A 25,444-nucleotide genomic window follows, 5' to 3' on the forward strand; every position below is an offset into this window, starting at 1 on the left:
TTTTAATCTTTTTATTGATGTTTACAAAAACAAACAAACTTCTGGTTCAGTGAATGTTTTTATTTCCGTGCCGATGGCGTTTTGAGTCCAGGAGGATTTCTGGCGGCTTAAAGCGCTCCTGATGAAGTCGGCGGTGCGCTACGAGGTGAAGGTGGAGCTGTCGATCACACGCAGGTGCTGCAGCGCGTCCGGCTCTGCGTTCACCCGCAGCATGTCCACCTCCAGAGGGTGGAGCCGGGCGGTGACCACCAGCGAATGGAGCGGCCCGCCCAGATCACATGACACCAGCTGACGCAGCGTCCCCGTACGGATGATCTGGTCGTCCGCGCCGAGCCGGGCCAAACCGACGCACACCGTGTCCTCCGTTACACCTGGACAGAGACGGACGCAAAAGTTATGAAGACGTCAAGATAAAGTTACAAAAAAAACACATTTAGTTCCCAGAACCGTATTTTTCGGACCATAAGGCGCACCGAGAATTAACGTGTCTGTGTGTGTCTTTGTCCACATGTAAGACGCATTAAAGGCATACTATGCAACATTTTTCAGTTAATTAATGTGTTCCATACCGTTTTGGATGATTAAATGAGTAATTTCAGGTCGAACAAAGGTTTTCTCGGCCGCCCTGGTGGTCTGTGGGGGAAATACCGTACTTGCAATTGCAAGAGCTCACGGCTCCCACTCACAGGCTCAGAAGTCTGGTGCAAGACCGCGAGAGTCAGTCTTGCTTTACGGCGAGAACTCCATGTGTTTTTGCCCTGCCATTCACTATATGCACGCGCGAAAGCAACAACAAAGAACCGCGTGTTAACGTCAAATAAACATGCAAGCATATCGAGTTTTATTATTATTATTTTATTTTTTTGAATGTTGGCGAGGCGGTAGCGCGAGTTTGGTGAGGTGGCCGCCTCGCCAAGATAGCGCTGCGGGAAACCCTGATGTTCATACCTTCACTGTGTTAGTCATTGTTTGTACTGCCGTTTTTTTTACTTTTCGTTGCGTTCGCCTGTCTGCTAAGCTCAAAACAACCGCGCCTGGCTTGACGGAGAAACCAGAACAGCTGAGCATCTTTATGACAGTGCACTTTTACTTTCGCCCTCTGGGGGGAGCCTCGCTGGAAAATCAACCCCGGTTGCATAGTATACCTTTAAATATTCTTCCCAAGTGTGTAACATCGCTCCGTCCTTCCGGTAAGGTGACCAGACGTCCCTGATTTTCAGGGACATTCCCTGTTTTGGACGACCTGTCTCCAATTTCAGTGAATCATCATGGAGTAAAACAGTTTAGCGCAACAAGATGTATTTACCGCTGTCCCGACGTAGCTGAGCTTTACCGAACGCACCTTCCCCGCCCCCCGTTGGCGTTGCAGGTTAGACAAAATAAACTAACCCCCAGGCTGAGATTCTGTGCTTAACAAAATCAGAGATGTCCCCAGTTTTCATTAGAGAAATCTGGTCACCGTCCACAGCGCTCTATCCGTCTCTGTCAGGAGGACAGAGTAGCTGGACTACACTAACCTGACCCTAGCTAGACGTATGTCGCTCCGCCTAGCTTCACTCACATACATCTGGGACATCTCCCATAGAGAGTGATTTCTCCAACCAATTTTATTGTCTAGCCAATCAGGATGCAGGGCTGGAGTTTCATAGATGTGACGTAGTGGAGAAGCGACCGTGACGTGAGACTGTTTTGATAGCAATGGCGGCTCGCATCGAGGAAGCAAGCGTTAGCATTGATGCTGCTATTTCTTCCGTGTTGTCCAATCTACCTAATATTGTTTCATTAAAAGAACATCAGAGAACGGCTCTGAAGGCTTTTGTTGGTGGAAACCATGTTTTCGCCCTTCTCCCGACCGCATTTGGTTTTGTTTTTTTCCTGTGTCGCTCTCATCAGCGTCACGGGTTAGCTTCAGTGTGAGTGGTTGAAATAGCACGTCGATAAAGATGACAGACAAGTGGCTTATCCAATCATATGCAAGGATTTTTGATAAGGCTTCTATGGATCAGTTCCAGATGGATGAGTGGAGCTAGGCGGAGCGACATACAGCTGGCAGAGTCAGGTTATGACTACACTGCCCTGTTTCTAACATAAGGCCAAAATAAACTTTTATATTGAATTAACTCACTAGGTTTATTGTTACTAGCCCATACTCCAGGCTGCCTTACATGAATGCACTTCTAGTTTAGACATTACAGTCTGGTAGACAGCTCAGTGGTCCTAACAGGTAGTGACACAGTGTACCGTAATGCTCCTAATATCCATTGCATTGTACCACATAGAATCAGTCAGTATCATAGATAAGGCGCACCGTAAATATTCTAGAAAAGGATTGTAAGTGTGACTTATAGTCCGAATAATACGGTACTCACTGAAGAATTTTCACTAAGAATGTAATTGTGTAAATTTGTTAATAAAATCCTTCAGTAAAAGCGATGACATTCAGTTTCTCTTTAGGCTAACGTTGATGATGAGCAGATGAGGCTGGACTCACCCAGCTCCCCCTCTTCCTCCTCCCTCCTCCTCCTCTGGACGATCTGAATCAGCTGATCTGCAGCCTGGCTGACGGTCATGAAGCGAGGCGGCTCGTAGATCTTCTTCCCTCTGAAATCAGTAATCAGCACAACGTGGTCCCTGTTAAACCAGGGATGCTCATGATATGTAACAAAAAAACTGAAGAAAGCCTCTAATTTGTGTTTAGAACATGGCAGCGTGGCTCAGGGGGTCGCAAAGATGCAAAACAAGACATGAGACCAAAGTATTCATGTTTGGAGAAAACCAATTACCGCAATTAACTGAAGCAATGTTGGAGAGAATAAAGTCAAATGTGGCTCTTATTTAGTTTTTTCCCTTTGTTGATGTTAGAAGTCACGTTTTTGGTTTTCTGGCATTTGGTTTTTATTTTATGGCGTGTAAAGCCTAAGAAACCAGTAATGGTTCATGTGAAAAGAACAAATATAACTAGAAAAAGCTGTTCCTACGCAACAGCGAGTGAGAATGCTAATCTGCAAAATGATTTGAGGAGAAGATGCAGACGTTTCATGCAGAAGAGAAAAAAGCTGAAAAACATTTAAGAATTTGAAAAATTTGAAGAAATTGAAAAATTTGAACAATTTGTAGTAGTAGTAGCAGTAGTATCAGTAGTAGTAGTAATAGTAGTAGTAGTATTCAGTAGTAGTAGTTGTAGTAGTAGTAGTAGTAGAAGTAGTAGTAGAAGAAGTAGTAGTAGTAGTATCAGTAGTAGTAGTATCAGTAGTAGTAGTAGTTGTATCAGTTTTTAAAGAATTTGAAGGAATTTGAAGAATTTGAAGTAATTTGTAGTAGTAGTAGTAGTAGTATCAGTAGTACTAGTAGTAGTAGTTGTTGTATTAGTAATAGTAGTAGTATCAGTAGTCGTAGGAGTAGTATCAGTAGTAGTAGTAGTATCAGTTTTTAAAGAATTTGAAGGAATTTGAAGAATTTGAAGGAATTTGTAGTAGTAGTAGTAGTAGTAGTAGTAGTAGTAGTATCAGTAGTACTAGTAAAAGTAGTTGTTGTATTAGTAGTAGTAATAGTAGTAGTATCAGTAGTAGTATCAGTAGTAGTAGTAGTATCAGTTTTTAAAGAATTTGAAGGAATTTTGTAGCAGTAGTACTATTAGTAGTAGTAGTAGTAGTATCAGTAGTACTACTACTAGTAGTAGTTGTATTAGTAGTAGTAATAGTTGTAGTAGCAGTAGTAGTTGTTGTAGTAGCAGTAGCAGCAGTAGTATCATTGGTAGTAGTAGTAGTAGTATCAGTAGTAGTAGTAGTAGTAGTAGTAGTATCAGTAGTACTAGTAGTAGTAGTTGTTGTATTAGTAGTAGTATTAGTAGTAGTAATAGTAGTAGTTGTTGTAGTATCAGCAGTAGCATCAGTAGTAGTAGCAGTAGCAGCAGTAGTATCATTAGTAGTAGAAGTAGTAGTAGTAGTAGTAGTAGTGGTAGTAGTATCAGTAGTACTAGTAGTAGTAGTAGTATCTGTTGTAGTAATAGTATTGGCATCAGTTGTATCAGAAGAACTAGAAGGAATTTGAAGAATTTGAAAAATTTGAAGGAATTTGCATTCATTTCAATGGGAGCAAAAAACGCACAAAAAGTACAAATACTTCAAAAAGTATAAAAGGTACCATAACCATGAGACATAGCAGTAATGTCGAGAACGAGCCGAACGTTTTGGTACGAAAATCGTTGAAATCGGTTGAAGTATGCAGGAGTAGTTAGACGCACAAAAACGTACGGAATAATAATAATAATAACTAGAAAAGGCTGTTCCTGCGAAACAGCAGTGAGAATGCTAATCTGCAGAATGATTGGGCAGAAGATGCAGAAAACATTGAAATCAGATTTGAAGAATTTGAAAAAGTTTGAAGAATTGAAAGAAATAGAAGAATTTGAAGGATTTTGAAGTTTGAAAAATTTGAAGAAATTTGAAAAATGTGAAGAATTTGAAAAATTTGAAGAAATTTGGAGAATTTGACAAAGTTTGAAGGAATTTGAAAAATTTGAAGAAATTTGAAATATTTGAAAATTTTCAAAAAATTTGAAGGAATTTGAAAAATTTGAAGAATTTGACAAACTTGAAGAATTTAAAAAATTTAGAAGAAATTTAGAGAATTTGAACAAATTTGAAGGAATTTGAAAAATTTGAAAAATTAAAAAAAAATTGAAGAATTTGAAGATTAAGAACAACTAAAAAAATTCTGAAGAAATTTAGCAAGGCGCCTGCCTCGTGGTACCGTCAAAATACTAACGGGAAGTAACACTGCGAATTTCAGCTTCCTACGGTCTTCACAGCACCCGCAGTGCCCTTCGAAAGGTGCCATGTTAAGTCAATGGACCTCCTAGAAGCCTCTGGCTAAAAGGGTTGTCATGGAGACTCCCTCACAGCTGTAGCCCTCTATTTGTCTGTAAAGGCAGAACAACCCCGGCTAAGCAGAAGTTGGTAGGACCTTTCTAAAGCTACTTCTGGTTAGCAACATGCTAACCGTTAGCCGCTAGCATGGTTGTGTTCAGTATCACCGGGTGATTGTACTCTGTCAGTTTGGTCCAAATCCTGTACTGGGAAGTGCCTCAAAAAGGGGTGCCAATACTTAATGTCACCAAACGTGACCAAAGTTCATGGGTCAGATTGGCCTCCTTTAGCAACTCAGCCTCACCACATCTGGGCCAAGAACTCAACATTTGACCAAAATGGTCAGTAGCGCCATTTCCCACATGTGGGGGGTGCTGTATTGGCCAATTGGGTCGTGTCTGGGCATCATGCCAGGTCCTGTTGGAAGCAAAGGCCCAATACGAAAGCATGTGACATCCAAAATGGGACAGAAAACTGACACATGGCTGAAAGTCACTTGAAAATTTTAAAATGTCAAGAGGAAGTGACTGTGCGAATTTCAGGCTCCTACATTAATCACAGCCACTGCAGTGGATGTTGAAAGTTGCTATTCTATCCGAATGGAGCGTGTCCCTCTGGCCCTCAGAGTTCCGTCGTCATGGAAACTCACTGACACAGCTGCAGCGGCCAGTCTCCCGAAGTGCAGAGACTTTGTCAGACTCTGCCTCATTGAAATAGAATGGAGAACTTTGCCTCAAACAACGCTCCATATCTCCTGTTCTGTAAATGGTAGAGACATAATTTTTTCAGCGTTTAGTTCGTAACGGATAGGAGAACAAGAAAAACTATCGGTTTTTGCTAGAAATATTTTAATTTAGGCGTAAAAAATTATGATATAAAGAGGATGTTTATGAAATTTGAGAAATCCTCTACAAACGGTCCCGAACAAATCGCTGTAGCTGAAAAAGTATAAGAGATATCAAAATAATTCTTTCACTCTGAGTATCAGCAGGCTTTTGAGGACTATGGAGTTCATTTTTAGGTTTGTACAAAAATCGGTGTAGGCACAGCGACGATGTAAAAAGTGGATGATGTGGAAGAATGAAGCTCCAAAGCGTTTTAAGGATTTTTGCACATTCGCTACTCCCGAACAAATTGTTCCTGCGGAAAAACCGTAACAGTTATCCACAAAATTCCTTTTTTATGAGTGCCAGAAGGGTCGGAACATTCATGTGTGAAAGTCTCATGCCTGTACATAAAACGGTTTAGGAGTAGCGACGATGTAGAAAAGTGCCTCATTTGGGGAGATTGAAGTCTGATCCTGTTTTAGCATTTTCCCAAAACGCTACTCCCGAACAAATTGTTCCTGCGGCAAAACCGTAACATTTATCGACAAAATTTCTCTTTTGTGAGCGCCAGAAGGGTCTGGACATGAATGTGTGAAAGTCTCGTGCCTGTACATGAAACGGTTTAGGAGTAGTGACGATGTAAATACATGTGATGTTTTGGATTTCCAGGTGTCATTTTTGAAAACCGCTCCATAGGAAATGAATGGGGAAGGTTTCGGGTTAGTGTCGCTCTGAGGTGATTTGCGAAAAATCTATAAATCCCACACCAATGATGGTTACATTTTCCGAATCCAGACAAAAATTCCTACGTTTTGATGTATAATTTATGTGGTTAGGTTGAAAATTGAGCGAGTGAGAAGAAGTTGTTCAGAGAAGAAGAATTTGTTGAATTTCTAGAGTGCGCACTCTAACAGAGGCTCCTTGACAACCATAGCAACGCATGTTATTTGCTGAATTTCTTGAAAAGCCAAAATTATTTTAAGGAGGCACTATATGAAAATGGTAAAAGATATGAAAAAGCTGAACTATACCATAATAGCTGAAAGATATCACTACATTTTAAAAGTTGAATGGCGTTTCTAGCTGAAAGTAGGCTGAAGCAGTAAGCTGTCAAAAAGCTGAAATATTTGAAGAATTTGAAGGATTCTCCATTCATTTGAATGAGAGCAAAAAAGTCACAAAAAGTTAAATATTTTAAATATTATAAAAGTTATAATTACCAAAAGTCTTAGCAGTAATGTCCTGAAGGAGCTGAACGTTTTGATACCAGAATGGTTGAAATCGGTTGAAAAATGCGGAACGAGTTAGGCGTCGAAAAACGTACGGAATAATAATAATAAAAAGTAAAGAAAAACAGGAAAACAACTAGAAAAGGCTGTTCCTGCGAAACAGCAGTGAGAATGCTAATCTGCAGAATGATTGAGCAGAAGATGCAGAGAACATTGAAATCAGATTTGAAGAATTTGAAAAAATGTAAAAATTTGAAGGGATTTGAAGAATTTGAAAAAGTTTGAAGAATTGAAATAGAAGAATTTGAAGGAATTTGAAGAGTTTGAAAATTTGAAGAAATTTGAAGAATTTGAAAAATTTGAAGAATTTGAAACATTTGAAGAAATTTGGAGAATTTGAAAAAATTTGAAGGAATTTGAAAAATTTGAAGAATTTGAAGAAATTTTAAATATTTGAAAATTTTCAAAAAATTTGAAGGAATTTGAAAAATTTGAAGAATTTGACAAATTTGAAGAATTTAATAATTTTGAAGAAATTTTGAGAATTTGAAGGAATTTGAAAGATTAAAAAATTGAAGAATTTGAAGATTAAAAACAACTAAAAATATTCTGAAGAAATTTAGCAAGGCGCCTGCCTCATGCTACCGTCAAAAATACTAACGGGAAGTAACACTGCGAATTTCAGCTTCCTACGGTCTTCACAGCACCCGCAGTAGCCTTCGAAAGGTGCCATGTTAAGTCAATGGACCTCCTAGAAGCCTCTGGCTAAAAGGGTTGTCATGGAGACTCCCTCACAGCTGTAGCCCTCTATTTGTCTGTAAAGGCAGAACAACCCCGGCTAAGCAGAAGTTGGTAGGACCTTTCTAAAGCTACTTCTGGTTAGCAACATGCTAACCGTTAGCCGCTAGCATGGTTGTGTTCAGTATCACCGGGGGATTGTACTCTGTCAGTTTGGTCCAAATCCTGTACTGGGAAGTGCCTCAAAAAGGGGTGCCAATACTTAATGTCACCAAACGTGACCAAAGTTCATGGGTCAGATTGGCCTCCTTTAACAACTCAGCCTCACCACATCTAAGCCCAGAACTCAACATTTGACCAAAATGGTCAGTAGCGCCATTTCCCACAGGTGGGTGTTGCTGTATTGGCCAATTGGGTCGTGTCTGGGCATCATGCCTGGTCCTGTTGGAAGCAAAGGCCCAATAGAAAAGCATGTGAAATCCAAAATGGGTCAGAAAAGTGACATATCGCTGAAAGTCACTTGAAAATTTTAAAATGTCAAGAGGAAGTGACTGTGCGAATTTCAGATTGCTACATTAATCATAGCCGCTGCAGCGGGCGTCGAAAGTTGCCATTGTATCTCAATGGAGCCTCTCCCTCTGGCCCTCAGAGTTCCGTCGTCATGGAAACTCACTGACACAGCTGCAGCGGGCCAGTCCACAGAAGTGCAGAGACTTTGTCAGACTCTGCCTCATTGAAATAGAATGGAGAACTTTGCCTCAAACAACGCTCCATATCTCCTGTTCTGTAAATGGTAGAGACATCATTTTTTCAGCGTTTAGTTCATACCGGATAGGAGAACAAGAAAAACTATCGGTTTTTGCTAGAAATATTTTAATTTAGGCGTAAAAAATTATGATATAAAGAGGATTTTTATGAAATTTGAGAAATCCTCTACAAACGGTCCCGAACAAATCACTGTAGCTGAAAAAGTATAAGAGATATCAAAATAATTCTTTCACTCTGAGTATCAGCAGGCTTTTGAGGACTATGGAGCTCATTTTTATGTTTTTACAAAAATCGGTGTAGGCACAGCGATGATGTAAAAAAGTGGATGATGTGGAAGATTGAAGTTCCGAAGCGTTTTAAGGATTTTGCACATTCGCTACTCCCGAACAAATTGTTCCTGTGGCAAAACCGTAACAGCTATCAACAAAATTCTTTGTTTATGAGTGCCAGAAGGGTCGGGACATTCATGTGTGAAAGTCTCATGCCTGTACATTAAACGGTTTAGGAGTAGCGACGATGTAGAAAAGTGCCTCATTTGGGGAGATTGAAGTCTGATCCTGTTTTAGCATTTTCCCAAAACGCTACTCCCGAACAAATTGTTCCTGCGGCAAAACCGTAACATTTATCGACAAAATTTCTCTTTTGTGAGCGCCAGAAGGGTCGGGACATGAATGTGTGACAGTCTCATGCCTCTACATGAAACGGTTTAGGAGTAGCGACGATGCGAAAACATGTGATGTTTTGGATTTCCAGGTGTCATTTTTGAAAACCGCTCCATAGGAAATGAATGGGGAAGGTTTCGGGTTAGTGTCGCTCTGAGGTGATTTGCGAAAAATCTATAAATCCCACACCAATGATGGTTACATTTTCCGAATCCAGACAAAAATTCCTACGTTTTGATGTATAATTTATGTGGATAGGGTGAAATTTGAGCGAGTGAGAAGAAGTTGTTCGGAGAAGAAGAATTTGTTGAATTTCTAGAGTGCGCACTCTAAAAGAGCCTCCTTGACGACCATAGCAACGCATGTTATTTGCAGAATTTCTTGAAAAGCCAAAATTATTTTAAAGACGTACTATACGAAAATGGTGAAAGATATGAAAAAGCTGAAACATACCATAATAGCCAAAAGATATTACTACATTTTAAAAGTTGAATGACGTTTATAGCTGAAAGTAGGCTGAAGCAGTAAAATGACAAAAAGTTGAAATATTTGAAGAATTTGAAGGATTTTCCATTCATTTTCAATGAGAGCAAAAAACGCACAAAAAGTTAAATATTTTAAATATTATAAAAGTTATAATTACAAAAAGACATAGCAGTAATGTCGTGAACGAGCTGAACGTTTTGATACGAAAATTGTTTAAATCGGTTGAAGTATGCAGGAGTAGTTAGATGCCGAAAAACGTACGGAATAATAATCAAGACCTGAAGGAACTTAATAAGTGAGAATGCTGTATAGCATTCTCACTTGATAAGTGAGAATGCTGTATAGCATTCTCACTTGACTAGAAAAAGCTGTTCCTATGCAACAGCGAGTGAGAATGCTAATATGCAGAATGATTTGAGAAGATGCAGAAGTCTCATGCAGAAGAGAAAAAAAGCTGAAAAACATTGAAGAATTTGAAAAATTTGAAGAAATTGAACAATTTGAAGTAATTTGTAGTAGTAGTAGTAGTAGTAGTATCAGTTGTAGTAGTAATAGTAGTAGTAGTAGTATCAGTAGTAGTAGTAGTAGTAGTAGTATCAGTAGTAGTAGAAGTAGTAGTAGTTGTGTCAGTAGTAGTGGTATCAGTAGTAGTAGTAGTTGTATCAGTTTTTAAAGAATTTGAAGGAATTTGAAGTAATTTGTAGTAGTAGTAGTAGTAGTATCAGTAGTAGTATTAGTAGTAGTAGTAGTATCAGTAGTATTAGAAGTAGTAGTAGTAGTAGTATCAGTAGTAGTAGTATCAGTAGTAGTAGTAGTAGCAGTTGTTGTATTAGTAGTAGTATCAGTAGTACTAGTAGTAGCAGTTGTTGTATTAGTAGTAGTATCAGTAGTACTAGTAGTAGCAGTTGTTGTATTAGTAGTAGTAATAGTAGTAGTACCAGTAGTCGTAGGAGTAGTATCAGTAGTAGTAGTAGTAGTAGTATCAGTTTTTAAAGAATTTGAAGGAATTTGGAGAATTTGAAGGAATTTGTAATAGTAGTAGTAGTTGTAGTACTAGTAGTAGTAGTATCAGTAGTACTAGTAAAAGTATTTGTTGTATTAGTAGTAGTAATAGTAGTAGTATCAGTAGTAGTGGTAGTATCAGTTTTTAAAGAATTTGAAGGAATTTTGTAGTAGTAGTACTAGTAGTAGTAGTAGTAGTAGTAGTATCAGTAGTACTACTACTAGTAGTAGTTGTATTAGTAGTAGTAATAGTAGTAGTATTAGTATTAGTAGTAGTATTAGTAGTAGTAGTATCAGTTTTTAAAGAATTTGAAGGAATTTTATAGTAGTAGTACTAGTAGTAGTAGTATCAGTAGTACTAGTAGTAGTAGTTGTATTAGTAGTAGTAATAGTAGTAGTAGCAGTAGTAGTTGTTGTAGTAGTAGTAGTAGCAGTAGCAGCAGTAGTATCATTAGTAGTAGTAGTTGTATCAGTAGTAGTAGTAGTATCATTAGTAGTAGTAGTTGTATCAGTAGTAGTAGTAGTAGTTAGTAGTATCAGTAGTAGTAGTAGTAGTAGTAGTAGTAGTAGTAGTATCAGTAGTACTAGTAGTAGTAGTTGTATTAGTAGTAGTAATAGTAGTAGTAGCAGTAGTAGTTGTTGTAGTAGTAGTAGTAGCAGTAGCAGCAGTAGTATCATTAGTAGTAGTAGTTGTATCAGTAGTAGTAGTAGTAGTTAGTAGTATCAGTAGTAGTAGTAGTAGTAATAGTAGTAGTATCAGTAGTAGTGGTAGTATCAGTTTTTAAAGAATTTTAAGGAATATGTAGTAGTAGTAGTAGTAGTAGCAGCAGTAGTAGTATTAGTAGTAGTATCAGTAGTACTAGTAGTGGTAGTAGTTATATTAGTAGTAGTTATAGTAGTAGTAGCAGTAGTAGTTGTAGTATCAGCAGTAGCATCAGTAGTAGTAGCAGTAGCAGCAGTAGTATCATTAGTAGTAGTAGTAGTAGTAGTAGTAGTAGTATCAGTAGTACTAGTAGTAGTAGTAGTTGTATTAGTAGTAGTAATAGTAGTAGTAGTAGTTTCAGTAGTAGTAGTAGCAGTAGTAGTATCAGTAGTAGTAGTATTAGTAGTAGTACTAGAAGTATCAATAGTAGTAGGAGTAGTATCAGTAGTAGTAGTAGTAGTAGTAGTATCAGTTTTTAAAGAATTTGAAGGAATTTGAAGAATTTGAAGGAATTTGTAGTAGTAGTAGTAGTATCAGTAGTACTAGTAGTAGTAGTAGTTGTATTAGTAGTAGTAATAGTTGTAGTAGCAGTATTAGTTGTTGTAGTAGCAGTAGCAGCAGTAGTATCATTGGTAGTATCAGTAGTAGTAGTATCAATAGTAGTAGTAGTAGTAGTAGTAGTATCAGTAGTACTAGTAGTAGTAGTAGTTGTATTAGTAGTAGCAATAGTAGTAGTATCAGTAGTAGTTGTAGTATCAGCAGTAGCATCAGTAGTAGTAGCAGTAGCAGCAGTAGTATCATTAGTAGTAAAAGTAGTAGTAGTAGTAGTAGTAGTAGTAGTAGTAGTAGTATCAGTAGTAGTAGTAGTAGTAGTAGTAGTAGTAGTTGCAGTATCTGTTGTAGTAATAGTATTGATATAAGTTGTATCAGAAGAACTAGAAGGAATTTGAAGAATTTGAAAAATTTGAAGGAATTTGCATTCATTTCAATGGGAGCAAAAAACGCACAAAAAGTACAAATACTTCAAAAAGTATAAAAGTTACCATAACCATGAGACATAGCAGTAATGTCGAGAACGAGCCGAACGTTTTGGTACGAAAATCGTTGAAATCGGTTGAAGTATGCAGGAGTAGTTAGACGCACAAAAACGTACGGAATAATAATAATAATAATAATAATAAAGAAAAACAGGAAAACAATAAGTGAGAATGCTGTATAGCATTCTCACTGATAATAAAGAAAAACAGGAAAACAATAAGTGAGAATGCTGTATAGCATTCTCACTGATGAGCAGCTTGATGTGGTTCCACTTTGATGTGTTTGAGTTCCTGAACAGAACCACGACTGCAGGCACCGAGGTTCACCTCAGAAAATAACAGCAGACATCACTGCAAAGACGTGATATGAGACGGGTCGGATGGTTCGGAGCTCAGAGGAGGTTCTGGTTCTGGTCCCGGTTGGTTCTTACCTCATCATGTTCTCGATGCTCTGCTCTTTGACTTTAATATCTGACAGAGAAAACAGAACAAGCCATTAAATGTACTTAATCTAACATTTACACCTACACAGAACAAATACTGATATAAAAACTGCTTATTTTAGGGATTCTCTAATTTCTCAGTTATTTGTTATATTGTATAACTGTGTTTTTTTTAGGCCTAGTCCACACAGACAGATATCTGGCAAAACGTCGTCATCATCGGTTTGAAGGATTCTGATTGGCTGACAAAGGTTTTAGCATGTTTATATCAACGCTGAGCCGTGCACTGCAAAAACTGAACTAGAAATAAGTACGATTTTCTTAAAATTTGTGTATTTGTCCTTGATTTGAGCAGGAAAATAAGATGATTTGTCAATGGAATAAGATTTTTGCACTTAAAATAGGAACAATTAATCTCAATCATCTTATTTCAAGTGCAGCATGTCTAATTATCTTATTTTAGGGGTCAAAATACTCATTCCATTGGCAGATAATCTTTTTTTACCTGCTCAAATCAAGGATAAGTACACTAACTTTAATACCATTTTACTTATTTTTAGATCCGTTTTTGCAGGAAGGTTTGTGTGGATGAAAACTTTTAAAACTATCCAGTGTGTACAATATTATTTTTTTTCAATCGATGTGGGAGAGACATTCTTATTTTAATAAAAGGTTTTAGTCTTTGTACATGTAGCTGCACATAAAAAAAAACTGTCAAACGTGTTAAACTTGGACTGCAGCTGATAATCAGATGAAATGTGTCCCTCAGGGCCGGGACTCTCTCCTGTTTCTTAGACATCTCTAGTCATCAAACGCTCCACATGTTTCTGTTAACTGTCTTTATATGTAGACACGACACACCAGGCAGATACGCCACATCTTTAAACAATGTCACTTGACAAAAAAATAAGTGAAAAAACAGCCAAAGGCGAAAGAAAAAACGTTTAAGACCTCATGAAAAAGATCTACAAATAAGTCTGCCTGTAAAATATAAATAAATCTATAATCTATCAGTCTTCCTCTGCTGTACTTTGTCTCTGCAACAAAACATTCATGCTTTATGCAGAGATGACGGCTGAGCGTCTGACTCTTTATTCCCTGTAATGAATATTAACACAGACACCAGCAGGCCATTTACCTCCCGGCAGGCTGTTAGTTTAAGGCTAGGAGCCTCTGCGGGCCCCCAGTGACGGATGGCGACACCTGGGGGGTCCCTGGACACACTGAGGTGGACGTTAGCGTCTTTTAAAGAGGCACCGTTCTTTCTGCACCCATATAGCTGATCTTCTGTGGCTCGGTTTTATGCACCTCTCCTGGTTTTTATGCGTGTGTGATTCTCACCTAGCAGGCAGAGCGTGTGCAGTCCAGCTGCTCTGTTTTTACAGATTTTGTCGTAGAAACTCTCCGGTCTCCACGTTTCTGTCCAGAACACCACCGAAACCGTCTCCCCGAAGTTATACAGCTGGAAAAAAAAAAATAAAAACAGAAAGAGGAGACCAGAGGTTGGCTGTTACTCCTTTGGCTTCATGCGTGTCAATAAATAAGATATTAAAGAGGAAACAGAGACGTGTGTGTCTGATGGTTTCTGAGCAGCTGCTGGTGTTATGAACCCTCTCCGGTCTAAAGCTCCACCAGAAGCAGAGCTGACCCTAATTCTCCGTGTCATCACCGTGTCGTCGCTGCTGCTGCACCTTTGTCCAGAGGCGTCTGACAGAAGCTGCGTCCTGACGGGGGGGGGGGGGGGCCCCCTCCGACTCATTAGCATTTCTGGGCCCTCATTAACATATTAACAACGTCCCAGCGGAGGCGCCGTGTCAGCGCTAAATCTGCGAGCGTGTGTTTATGCGTGTGTGCGGCGACAGCTGGGTCCTGCTCTCTGATTGGTCGCTTTGACAGCTCCGTTATTGATGAGGTCGCATTAATTTGATGCCTTCAGTGGTACAACACTAATACAGTTTAATGAGTTTTATCCGGAGCGGCAGCAGATGGGATGTCTCCCAGGAGGCCACTTACATTAAGATAAGCAATAAGCGTGACTAAAACAAACCCTGAATTATTCCTCTCGTCTGTTTGGGGCGGTGTGTGCCCTGGGTGAGGACTCGCAGGACTGCTTGTGAGACGCGTTAGGACGTAAAGTCACCTGCAGGCCACAGCATCCCACTGCGTTCATGATGGAGGCGTTATGGATGACTCTGTACGGTATCCCAGCATGCACTGCTCTGAGGACCAGGTCACTGTGAGTGGTGGCTCTGCAGGAGAGACACAAGAGAATTACAGATATTATTATTATATTTTAGCTTCCCTTCATTGGCTTCCTGTTAAATCAAGAATAGAATTTAAAATTCTCCTTCTAACGTATAAAGCCCTTAATAATCAAGCTCCATCATATATCAGAGCTCTGATTACCCCGTATGTTCCTAACAGAGCACTTCGCTCTCAGACTGCAGGTCTGCTGGTGGTTCCTAGAGTCTCTAAAAGTAGAATGGGAGGCAGATCCTTTAGCTATCAGGCTCCTCTCCTGTGGAACCATCTCCCAGTTTTGGTCCGTGAGGCAGACACCCCGTCTACTTTTAAGACTAATCTTAAAACTTTCCTTTTTGACAAAGCTTCTAGTCAGAGTGGCTCATGTTACCCTGAGCTACCTCTATAGTTGTGCTGCTATAGGCCTAGGCTGCTGGAGGACATCAGGGTCTAATTTTCTCACTCTACTGATTTCTACTGTTCTTCAGTCTACTGTTCTCCAGTTTTGCATTGTATTACATTGAAATGACTGTCGTCATTTCAGCTTTTAACTTTTTGCTCTCTCTCTTTTTCTTCATAGTAGGTACACCTGGTCTGGCGTTCTGTTAACTGTGACATCATCCAGAGAAGACGGCTCACCCGCTACTACCATCTAATGTAGAACAGATTACTAGATCAATGTGTGCTTCTGTGCTCTTTTGTCTCTCTTGTTGTGTCTCTGCTCTGTCTTCTGTAACCCCAGTCGGTCGAGGCAGATGACCGTTCATACTGAGCCCGGTTCTGGTTCTGCCGGAGGTTTTCCTTCCCGTTAATGGGGAGTTTTTCTTCCCACTGTCGCTTCATGCATGCTCAGTATGAGGGATTGCTGCAAAGCCATGTACAATGCAGACGACTCTTCCTGTGGCTCTACGGTTCTCCAGGAGTGAATGCTGCTTGTCGGGACTTTGATGCAATCAACTGGTTTCCTTATATAGGACATTTTTGACCAATCTGTATAATCTGACCCAATCTGTATAATATGACTGATTTTGACTTTGTAAAGTGCCTTTAGATGACATGTTTCATGATTTGGCGCTATATAAATAAAATTGAATTGAACAGTTCAGCAGTACAAAAACAGGAGCAATCAAAGGTCAGAAGCATCAGAAACACTTGAGCTTTTGGTTTTCTCCTGAGAACTGTCCGAAAGAACCAAAAAAAAAAAAAAAAAAAAACACACAGAGGAGCAGAATTACAGAGTAATGCTCAGAAGCTGAGGTCACACACACAGATGGCTGTTTTTGAAAGAAACATCTGAAGAAAAGAAACTTTTCATATAATTTCTAAACCCAAACAGGGTTTCTGAGCAGAACCGGACCGGCTCACTGCTCTGTTATTAACTCAGAGGAATCTGGCGGTTTTTTTGGGGGGGAGAAACGAGCAGAACGGGGGGCCGGAGCAGCTGTGAGATCAGCCCTGTGGTCACATCAGCGTCTGCCGCGGTTCTGCATGCTGAAGCAGCAGAACTGTCGGTCCGATGGGGGGGGGGGTTTCTGGTCCAGATACGTGGACAATGTGACTCACCCGAACGGGTCGCCCACCACCAGGAAGGCTACGTCAGTCACATCTGCGTCCTTCAGGATCTCATCGGCTCCCTGTTCAACCAGGTCCCTGTCCGCCAGGATCAGCTGCTTCCCATAATACTCCTCCTGGGGGGGGACATCAATTAACAATTAACACAATGAAGCCGTTTGCTGCTGTCTGAGTATCTAATGCGTCTGCCAGTACCCGATGTGGACTGAAATTATTATTACAAATAATATATCTGCGTTAGATCTGATTATCTATGACATATATCACTCTGCTGTAGCGCAGTATATTAAAGTTAAGGGTAAATGTACAATGAGTGTCCCTGCAGGGTATAGTACACAGGTAACGTGTATGATAAAAAAAGGAAACATATAATCAGAAAAGCTCCTTATGTAGCAAAAACGCTGGTCTTAAAGGAGCTATAAGTAACACTGACACCTTGCGGCTTAAATCGGTACAACAGCTTGCCAATCACAACAATCTAATATGCCGTTTTTAAACGGTGTGTTGCTGTTGTGAATTTTTACTTCCACAGGAGGACAGGTATATGATGTTACATTCTGTTTTATTTCTGGTTCTCATGTTTGCAGACTGCTGCTCTTCTGCCAAAATAAAATACCAAATGCTGCGCTCTATTCTGGGAACCCTGGGAACTCTCATATGATTGGCTCAGGAACCAGGAAGTAAACACGGGCTGCACTCTGAACCAAAGTAGCTCTGGACCGTACCTCTAGGTTTGAAAGGAGAAAAAACTTGACTAAGACATTGTTGATGGAGAGGAATGATTGTTTATGGGGAATGTTACTTCCATCCTGAGTGATAAATGAGAATTATTTAGGTTGATTTTACAGTAAATATCTTACTTATAGCGCCTTTAAAAATAAAGCAACAACATTAAAACAGAGCAAACATGCTCCTTTAAAATATAAATCAGCACTGATAAAATAAAAGAAACTATCATCCTGATACACTATTTGATAAATTGTAAGAAAATGAGAAAACGTCTCATTCACTACCTAAATTTTTTGCTCAGCTAAATAAATTATCCCTGGAATGAATAAAGTTTGAGTGGTTGTGTAAGAAGCAATTAAAATCTTCTGTAAACCACCGATGTCGCTGATCTGTTGCGTCCCGACACCTCTGGTCACCCTTCGGTTCTCGGGTCAGAACCTTCTCATGGTTCCAAGGATCCGCTTTAAAACCAGAGACTACGGACTAAGATTATGGGATGACCTTCCTCTGTCCCTTTGAGCTGCTGACTCTGTTGACTCCTTCAAAAAGCAGCTGACGTGACGTCTGGTCACCCTAAAATAAAGTAACTGCTAACAATATTATCTGCTAACAAACAGCTGCTGGCTGCTAACCTATCACCAAAAGTCATGTTAGATATTAAATCAAACTACAGATTGCTGCAGCTGCTGAAAGCAGCTACTGGAAAGAGAACAGACTCAGAAATTGTGGTCGTCAGAGAATGCCATACTTAGATTGGACAAAATGAACTGATAAAAGACAATGGGTCAGTTATCAGTTATCCTGGAGACAGAATCTGGTGAGACGTTCTCCGCCAATGTTATGTGAGGAACAATGATGTCATGTGGGTAAATTCCTGTGCGTGGGAGTGAACATACTCGGTTCTATAAAATGGTGATATCACCCTTATCTGGGGCTCCTGCTCATTTGACCATTTTCCTGCATCATTATCAATGTAAGAGTCCATTACAGAGCTGCATCATTTCTCTTGTTTAGATTAAATGTGTTAAAGCACAGTTTGTGTTTCAAGAGTCATTTAATTTCTTACTAAAGAAGCCATCAATAAAGGAAGACCGCGTCTTCAGGGTAAAAGGATCAGAAGGACCGCCGACAGTAGGAGGTGATCTTTAACAGAAACTGAAAGAATATTATTTCTGAAGTTGTTAAATGCTAAAGTGCTAACAAAAAAAAAACACCCTGCTAAAATTACTAACATAACTAGCTGTCTGCTGAAGTGACTGCAAACACAACTAGCTTTCTAAAAAAAGTAACTACTAACAAAAAGATTAGTCAGTTTGAGAAGCAGCAAAGAAGCCATAACTCTGCTAAAATTGATAATTGCAATCCAGGCTGTTGAAGAAGAAAGGTAAACAAAACTGAATTTGTTAACTGGTAAAAAGGCTTGAACTAGCTGCTAACAGCTGGAACACTACTTAAACTATAAACAAGTGTTGCTAAATAGCTACACGCAAGCTTAAAGTTAAAGATGCACGGCACAAGTTTTGAATGTGAATATTATTTATTTTCTTTCCCATACATGCCCTTACAATTACCCAATGTTTAAAATGAGTTTCCCCTATTAACTGCAGATGCCTCTATAACCTGGATTATAACCTGAGTGATTCGGGTTGAATCCTTTGGGAACACGAGCTAGCTTCAATATTTATAGCTTTCTTACCTCAGAAACAGACCTCACTAAACAAAGGACCTGTGTCTGTACCTGTGCAGCAGCAAAAGCTTTTACTCTTTTCCCACGCACATGCACAACAGTGGTGTCATTTCAGCCTGTCACCAGAGGGGGCAGGCTTGTGCAAAAACCCTGGAACTTGTGCGTTTTTTTAAACAACTACCTTAATGTAGATAGGGATATTTAATTAGGAAAACATGTAACTACCTGCATTTTTTGTGTGTTTTTTGTATTATTAGCATTAACACAAAAAAATGACCTTTTCTCATCATCATTGTAACTTTTCTCATGTTAGAATACTCCTTGGGAGCTTTAGCATCTCAGACACTTAATATCTACATGAAGTAAGCGCAAAGAGGGCAGTAAAATCCTTCCAGTTGGCCAAATGTATTACTGGCATGCAGAATTTCTGTCAGTGGTAGGGCTGATTAATTCAAATTAAAAATTTATTAAAATTTACTTCTTGGAAAATGGGGCTTTTATTTTGCCAAAGCACTTATTGGGCTTCCATGAAGAGAATAGCAGCAATGCTGAATATATGTTTAGGAAAATATATTGTCAAAATATTGTATTAACCATAATACGAGACACTTTAACTTATTTACTTTTTAAGTTAGTTTGAAGTTACGCAAGTGAAGTGAAACTCATTGTGTAAAACCACTAGCAGCAAACATTTAGTTATATTTTCATTTTTCACAACAGCAAAGCCGCCATCTTGTTTTACCAGCAGGTTTCACAGCTTGGATTATGTTGCACTTTGAATTCAGGTCAACAACCAGACATGACAGCAATTCATAAAATAATTTCTTTAATTATTTTTTTTAATGAAAAGAAGGGAAAAAATCTATTTAATCAGATTTGGTATTATAAAAGATGAGATTTTATTTTCAAGCCATATCGCCCAGCCCTAGTTAGTGGTATTTATTTGGTCATGTGACAATGATAATGGAGCAGTGCCTGATTACATGTAAAGCACTTTGCATTCGCTCTGTACTGAATTGTGCTATATAAATAAATTTGCCTTGCCTTGCCTTGCCTTACAGGGTGTTTAACTGAAGCAGAGAACCACTGTCAGTGGTAGAGTTACAGTCCGTGTTACAAATAGCTACATCTGACCCAGTTTACGAACTACCGTGTAGAAAAACTAGGGCTGGACGATAATTTAATAACAATATATATCGATCAATAGTCGTATATCGATGATAGAAAAAAAGGGTCAATAAAAAGTTCAACAGAATAAAAGTTTTTCTTCCTTTTACATTCTAGCCATGCAGGTTAATATTACAGTCATTACATGCTCCCAACCAATCACAACGCAGACCCAGGAACCAAGCTCCGCCCCCTTCAAAGAGTTCAGAGAGCACACTTTCTTTTTCCTTTTTTTAAAAATTTGTTTTGGTATAAAAGTTGGCTGAATAATCAAAATCAAAAAAATATATGTTTTGAACTTGTTGATAATTATTGACGTCGATCAATATGATTTATATTTTATCGATATGTTTTTTTTTCTATTTTGTCCAGCCCTAAGAAAAACAATATTTACGATGATGAAAAGCAGAGAAAACACGACGTATTGAAGGCAGCTGAGTTTGCTGCTCTGACAGGAGACCATTGGACCTCCGTGAGCATTTCTAACTACCTCGCTGTGGCCGCACACATCATATACGTCAACAACGATGGGCATTTAGCGTCTTTCGTCTTCGCTATGCACTAAACTGCACAGACCAGTTTTTTTCTGTGGCTCATTCCTGGGAAATTGAGCAAAAGGTTACAACAATTGGTCCAGACTGCCAGAAACATGATGGCAGCAGAAAGACAGCTCCCTTTCCCCTGTGTTGCTCTTTATTTCTATTAACAGGAAATGTTAAGCTCCTAAAGGCAATAATGCAGGCCTTGTTTTATTTTTTCCCATATTCAAAGGAAGAAATGGCGCTATAGTTACTGTTTGTGTACTGTTTACATTTCTAAAGAAATATTATTTCAAAGAAGTTAAATGATTGAACCCCTGAACCACTTGAAAGCTTAATAGACATAACTATAACTGAATATCTTAAACAGCAGACTAATAAATATATTTGTTGTTGAGCTCATGTCTACTGATTCAATAATTTAGCCGCCAAGAGACTTAAAATGTTTATTTTGCTGATAAATGGCTTTCAATTAAAATGTGATTAATTCATTACGAACACTAATTAACTCGATTAAAAATGTTAATCAAGTCAAGAAATATGAAGCTAAATACTCTCAACTGTATCAGAAAGCTGGTAAGAGGCTGCAAAGGACCACAGGTCGGGTTTACCCTCCATCAGCACATCTACCCATCATGCTTTGGATCAAGCGGCCTAGTCAAAGTCCAAACCTAAATGCAAGCGTGAATCTGGGCCAGGATTTGAAAATTTTTTGTTCACACACACTCTCTTCATCTAATCTGACTGAGCTTGAGAATCATGCATCATTTTCCTTCACAACTGGGCACAAATACACTCAATAATAATCAAATTATTTCACATTTGCTGTCGCAACCTGACTAATTGTGAAATAGTCCTAGAGGAACTGTAATATTTCCGTAAACGGCTCAGTCCGTGTTTCCATCCCGGGTTGTGGTTGGCTGAGTCCGGACTCACCAGCGCTTCTTTCCCCACCGTCAGGATGGAGGTGTAGGCCTCCAGGTAGACCCGGGAGCAGCTCTTCACCGCCTGCAGACCCTTCACCGTGATGTCGGTGGCGTCTCCGAGCCCCAGGCCGATCAGATACAGCATCCTGCCGGTCCCGGCTCCCAAACTTCACCGCATGGAGCTAAAAAATAACCAAATGTCAGAGTTCTCTCTCATTCACGTGTAATCTCACCCAACTACACGGAATACGGCTTGCTGTAAACTGTTTACAGTCACGACAGCTGCCGTCGCTTTACGGCCCAGCTCCCCTCGGGCGGCGCCAAACTCCATTAGCAAAATCATGTATTTTACAAATAAGTTCCTCTGGCTGCCGAGTTTTGAGCGAACAGGAATAATTTCATATATTCTCTTTAGTAATACATCCCACCTTTAATTCGGCTAGCACGTAATGAAAATAATTCTTTAGCATGTCCATTTTTAAATACTTTACTCCTTTGTTGCTTGTTTTTTGTGCGTCATTGTTGCATGATTTATAAGACATAATCTGTGACTCATTTATTTATAATAACATCTACATGCGCCGATCTAAAGGCCTGCTGACAGGAACTGCTGATACATTTACAAATTTAATTTATTTCAGTTAAGACGTTTTTACCAGCACAACGCCCACTGTTGTGTGTTGAAATTTTATATTTGTTTAATTTTATTGTCAGTCAGTATCTTAAAATCCTGAAAATACTTGTTAAAAATGTCCTATATAAAATATGTTTAACGCATTTTCACAGTTGAAACCACATATTTACATACTTTAAAACAGATCATGCAACCTTCTCACTGACAGAACCTTTAGCAAAAAGTAGTTCATTCAAATGTACTTCAAGTATACATGTTTCATTCTCAAAATTAGGCAGTGTACTTGAAGGAAAGAAAAGAGGGTCTGGAAGCAGAGAAGTCCGTATAATGGATCAAAGGCAAAGTTTCTAGGGCCAATCTTTTCCCCAGGGTGAAAAGTTTGATTTCAAGATAAAAAGTATGGGTCTGAAAGCATGACATCATTAATTTAACTGTTTTAATATTTGCTTTTAATTTCTATTTTCCCATGTTTTATTTTGTTTCTACATTTTATTCCAACTTGCTTTTATTCTGTTTTCTGTTCCTATGTTTTTATCATGTAAAGCACTTTGCATTGTCTTTGTACTGAAATGTGCTATACAATTAAATTTGCCTTGCCTTGCCTTGAAGTTTACTTTTTATAAACTTCATCTAAAATACTTAACAACAGTATAGTGCCGTAAACGTGACTTATAAATGAAAGCATAAGATATAATCTCACGGTCCATTTAAAGCGGACCTATTATGCTCCCTTTTAAACAAGGTAGGATAGGTTTATGGGTTATGCAAAACATGTTCATTAAATTCATTCTCAGATAATGAGATTTCACCCGTTCTGTGTCGTTTTTATGCAAATAAGCTGGAGCTGGCGACGCCCCCCATCTCAATGTTTACGCTGGCATTTAATACATATGAAAATTACTGCAAACAGATGCACGACGGTACAACAGTACATCTCTGACCCTGAGCCAGACCCAGAAGCAGAAGAAGTGGAACCTGCTGCACAACCAGCAAGAATGGACACATGTGCCAAAGAACATAGTGGACACAGTGGTAAAACCAGCTGATGAAGTGGGCGGAGCTTGGCTGGGTCACTAGGTGAGGAGCAACACCTGCCGATTGTGATGTAATAATCGGGAGGTTTTTGAAACGACTGGTTTTCCAGACCCCAACAAAATGTTTATTTATTGCCAGAAAATTAATGAATGCTTTTTTTTTAGCACTTGGAGTATTTCAAGTAGCAGCAGAGACCCAAATGTACCTATTATGCAAAAAGGGAATTTTGCATAATAGGTCCCTTAAAACCCCCAGTTACGCCCAAGCTTCACCTTCCTGCCTGATGTCTTATTTTGATATTGCTTTAATGTTTTCATATAATGTGTGTTTCTCATGATGCTGTGTATTTTGTGAAGTGCACCAGAGGCTGGTTGAAATGGGAGTTTCAACAAGACAAATCCCCAAAAACGAGCAAACCAGCAGCCTCTTGGTTCCAGAGCGACAACATTAATGCTGTTGACGGTTGAATAATTAGACCCTAACTGTGTTTGAGCATCAGAAGCTGGTCGACTCCATGCAGCGCAGATGTGAAGCAGTTTGTAATAAACAGTGATTATACCATTAAAGAGTTCAAGTGATTCATATGAATTTTAAGCTTCCTTCAGTTTTACAGTAAATGTTTGAGTTTGTAACAAAAAGTGCAAACACTTTTAAAGCATTTCTTTTACTTTTTTTTGCAAACTGAAAACAAATTTGTTAAATTTCTCCTGTTTGTTTTGATTTGTGGTCGATTGTGCAGCGTTTTCTCTGCATTTGGCTGAATGTAAATAGAGTAAAAACTATAATAAGTATTTCAAACTTTATCATTTGAACCTGAATGAGCAGAAATTTGCAGCTCTTGCGAAAATCAGAACATTTTCCTGGAGAAAATTCCCACCATACTGTTGTTTTAGCTGTCGGGGAGAGTTTTCTTTGACAGGCACAACCTTAATGAAAATGATCAACAATGAGTGCTGGTGTTCTGCTCTGAGCCTCTTAAACAAAAAGAACTGTGTCAAAAAAAATGTATTTCAGCTCCACTTACTGTGCTGCATATATTATTGAAATAAACGAGTTATTGATTTGAAATGATTGATTTCAGGGCTTTTTTTTGGGGTGGATTTTATTAAACCATCCTCCTGCTTCGGTCACATGGGCATGAATGTAATGAACTCTCTCTCTGTCGTCCAGTCGTCTCCATGCAACGGTGGTCGGCACCACGGCGTGTGAAAGTAGTTCTGAATGAGTCGGTGGGAAAAGCTACTTCTCCCTCTCTCTCTCTCCCTCGGTCGCCCCTTGTTGTGGTAAACAAGCCTCCGGACCACGTGACCCGCTCCCATCCCCTGCGCCCCTTTAACTGGGAACCAGTGAATGACTGGGATGGTGGGTTGGTGAGGAGGAGGAGGAGGATGGAGGAGGAGGAGGAGGAGGAGGAGGATGGAGAGCAGGATTCTGGCCCTTTGTTGCAGAGCTTCAGGGTTTGTTTGGCTCCAGTCATCCAGAGAATCGACGCTGCGACTCTGTTAACTGTTTCTCTTCAGTTCTGTATCCTGTCTGCAGGCTTGGATCTGGGTTCTGGGTCCAAAATAATATAAAAGCATCATAATCCTTTATCTTTGCCAAAAAATAAATAAAAAATCCAGATTAAAGAGATAAAAAAATTGCTTTTTTCTATCAGACATTACACATAGATGAAAGAAAAATTATCAAACATTTATGATGTTTAGGATTTTTTACCCTGAATTCACTAAAATTGCTGCAAATCAGGTCAAGGGTAAAGCTAAGTGTAGACCTCCTTTATCATTCGGACAAATTAACTAAATCCACAGCTCTGTGATTTATTATTTACTTCTTATTGGTCTTAATTGATTGTCTCCTTGCATCTGTTGGCCTCCTGGGGGAGCCGTGATGGGGGAGCAGCTGAGGCCCTTTGGCCTCTTCCACCTTTCCAGCTCAAAGAAGCTAAAGTTCATCTTCCACGATCAATGGACACGTGATGCTGTCCAATCTGTAATACTTTAAAACATGTTTTTTTCCACCCAGAAAACAATAGCTCTCTAAAAGGCGGTTTTGACAATCTAAGAATTTAACCAAATTAATGTAAAAGTCTGCAATAAAATCAACCATCTGTCAGTTATTCTCTTATATAGTTGCTAATCTTGCCGTAGGGAT

The 25,444-nt window shown here is 39.2% G+C and overlaps 1 protein-coding gene across 1 annotated transcript; it reads right to left on the bottom strand.

The window, feature by feature from the left end:
* Positions 1 to 14: 14 nt before the first annotated feature.
* dph5 (diphthamide biosynthesis 5) lies at positions 15 to 21,886 on the bottom strand. The gene is made up of 7 exons (XM_012882678.3): positions 21,635 to 21,886; positions 16,568 to 16,692; positions 14,904 to 15,012; positions 14,105 to 14,225; positions 12,752 to 12,791; positions 2,492 to 2,601; positions 15 to 371 (listed from the first exon to the last, which is right to left on the bottom strand). Exons 1-7 carry the CDS (start codon positions 21,767 to 21,769, stop codon positions 139 to 141), a joined length of 873 nt encoding a protein of 290 aa, XP_012738132.1. The 5' UTR covers positions 21,770 to 21,886; the 3' UTR covers positions 15 to 138.
* Between the last annotated feature and the right edge of the window lie 3,558 nt (positions 21,887 to 25,444).

Source organism: Fundulus heteroclitus, chromosome 9, assembly GCF_011125445.2.
Source record: "Fundulus heteroclitus isolate FHET01 chromosome 9, MU-UCD_Fhet_4.1, whole genome shotgun sequence".
Taxonomy (NCBI): Eukaryota; Metazoa; Chordata; class Actinopteri; order Cyprinodontiformes; family Fundulidae; genus Fundulus; species Fundulus heteroclitus.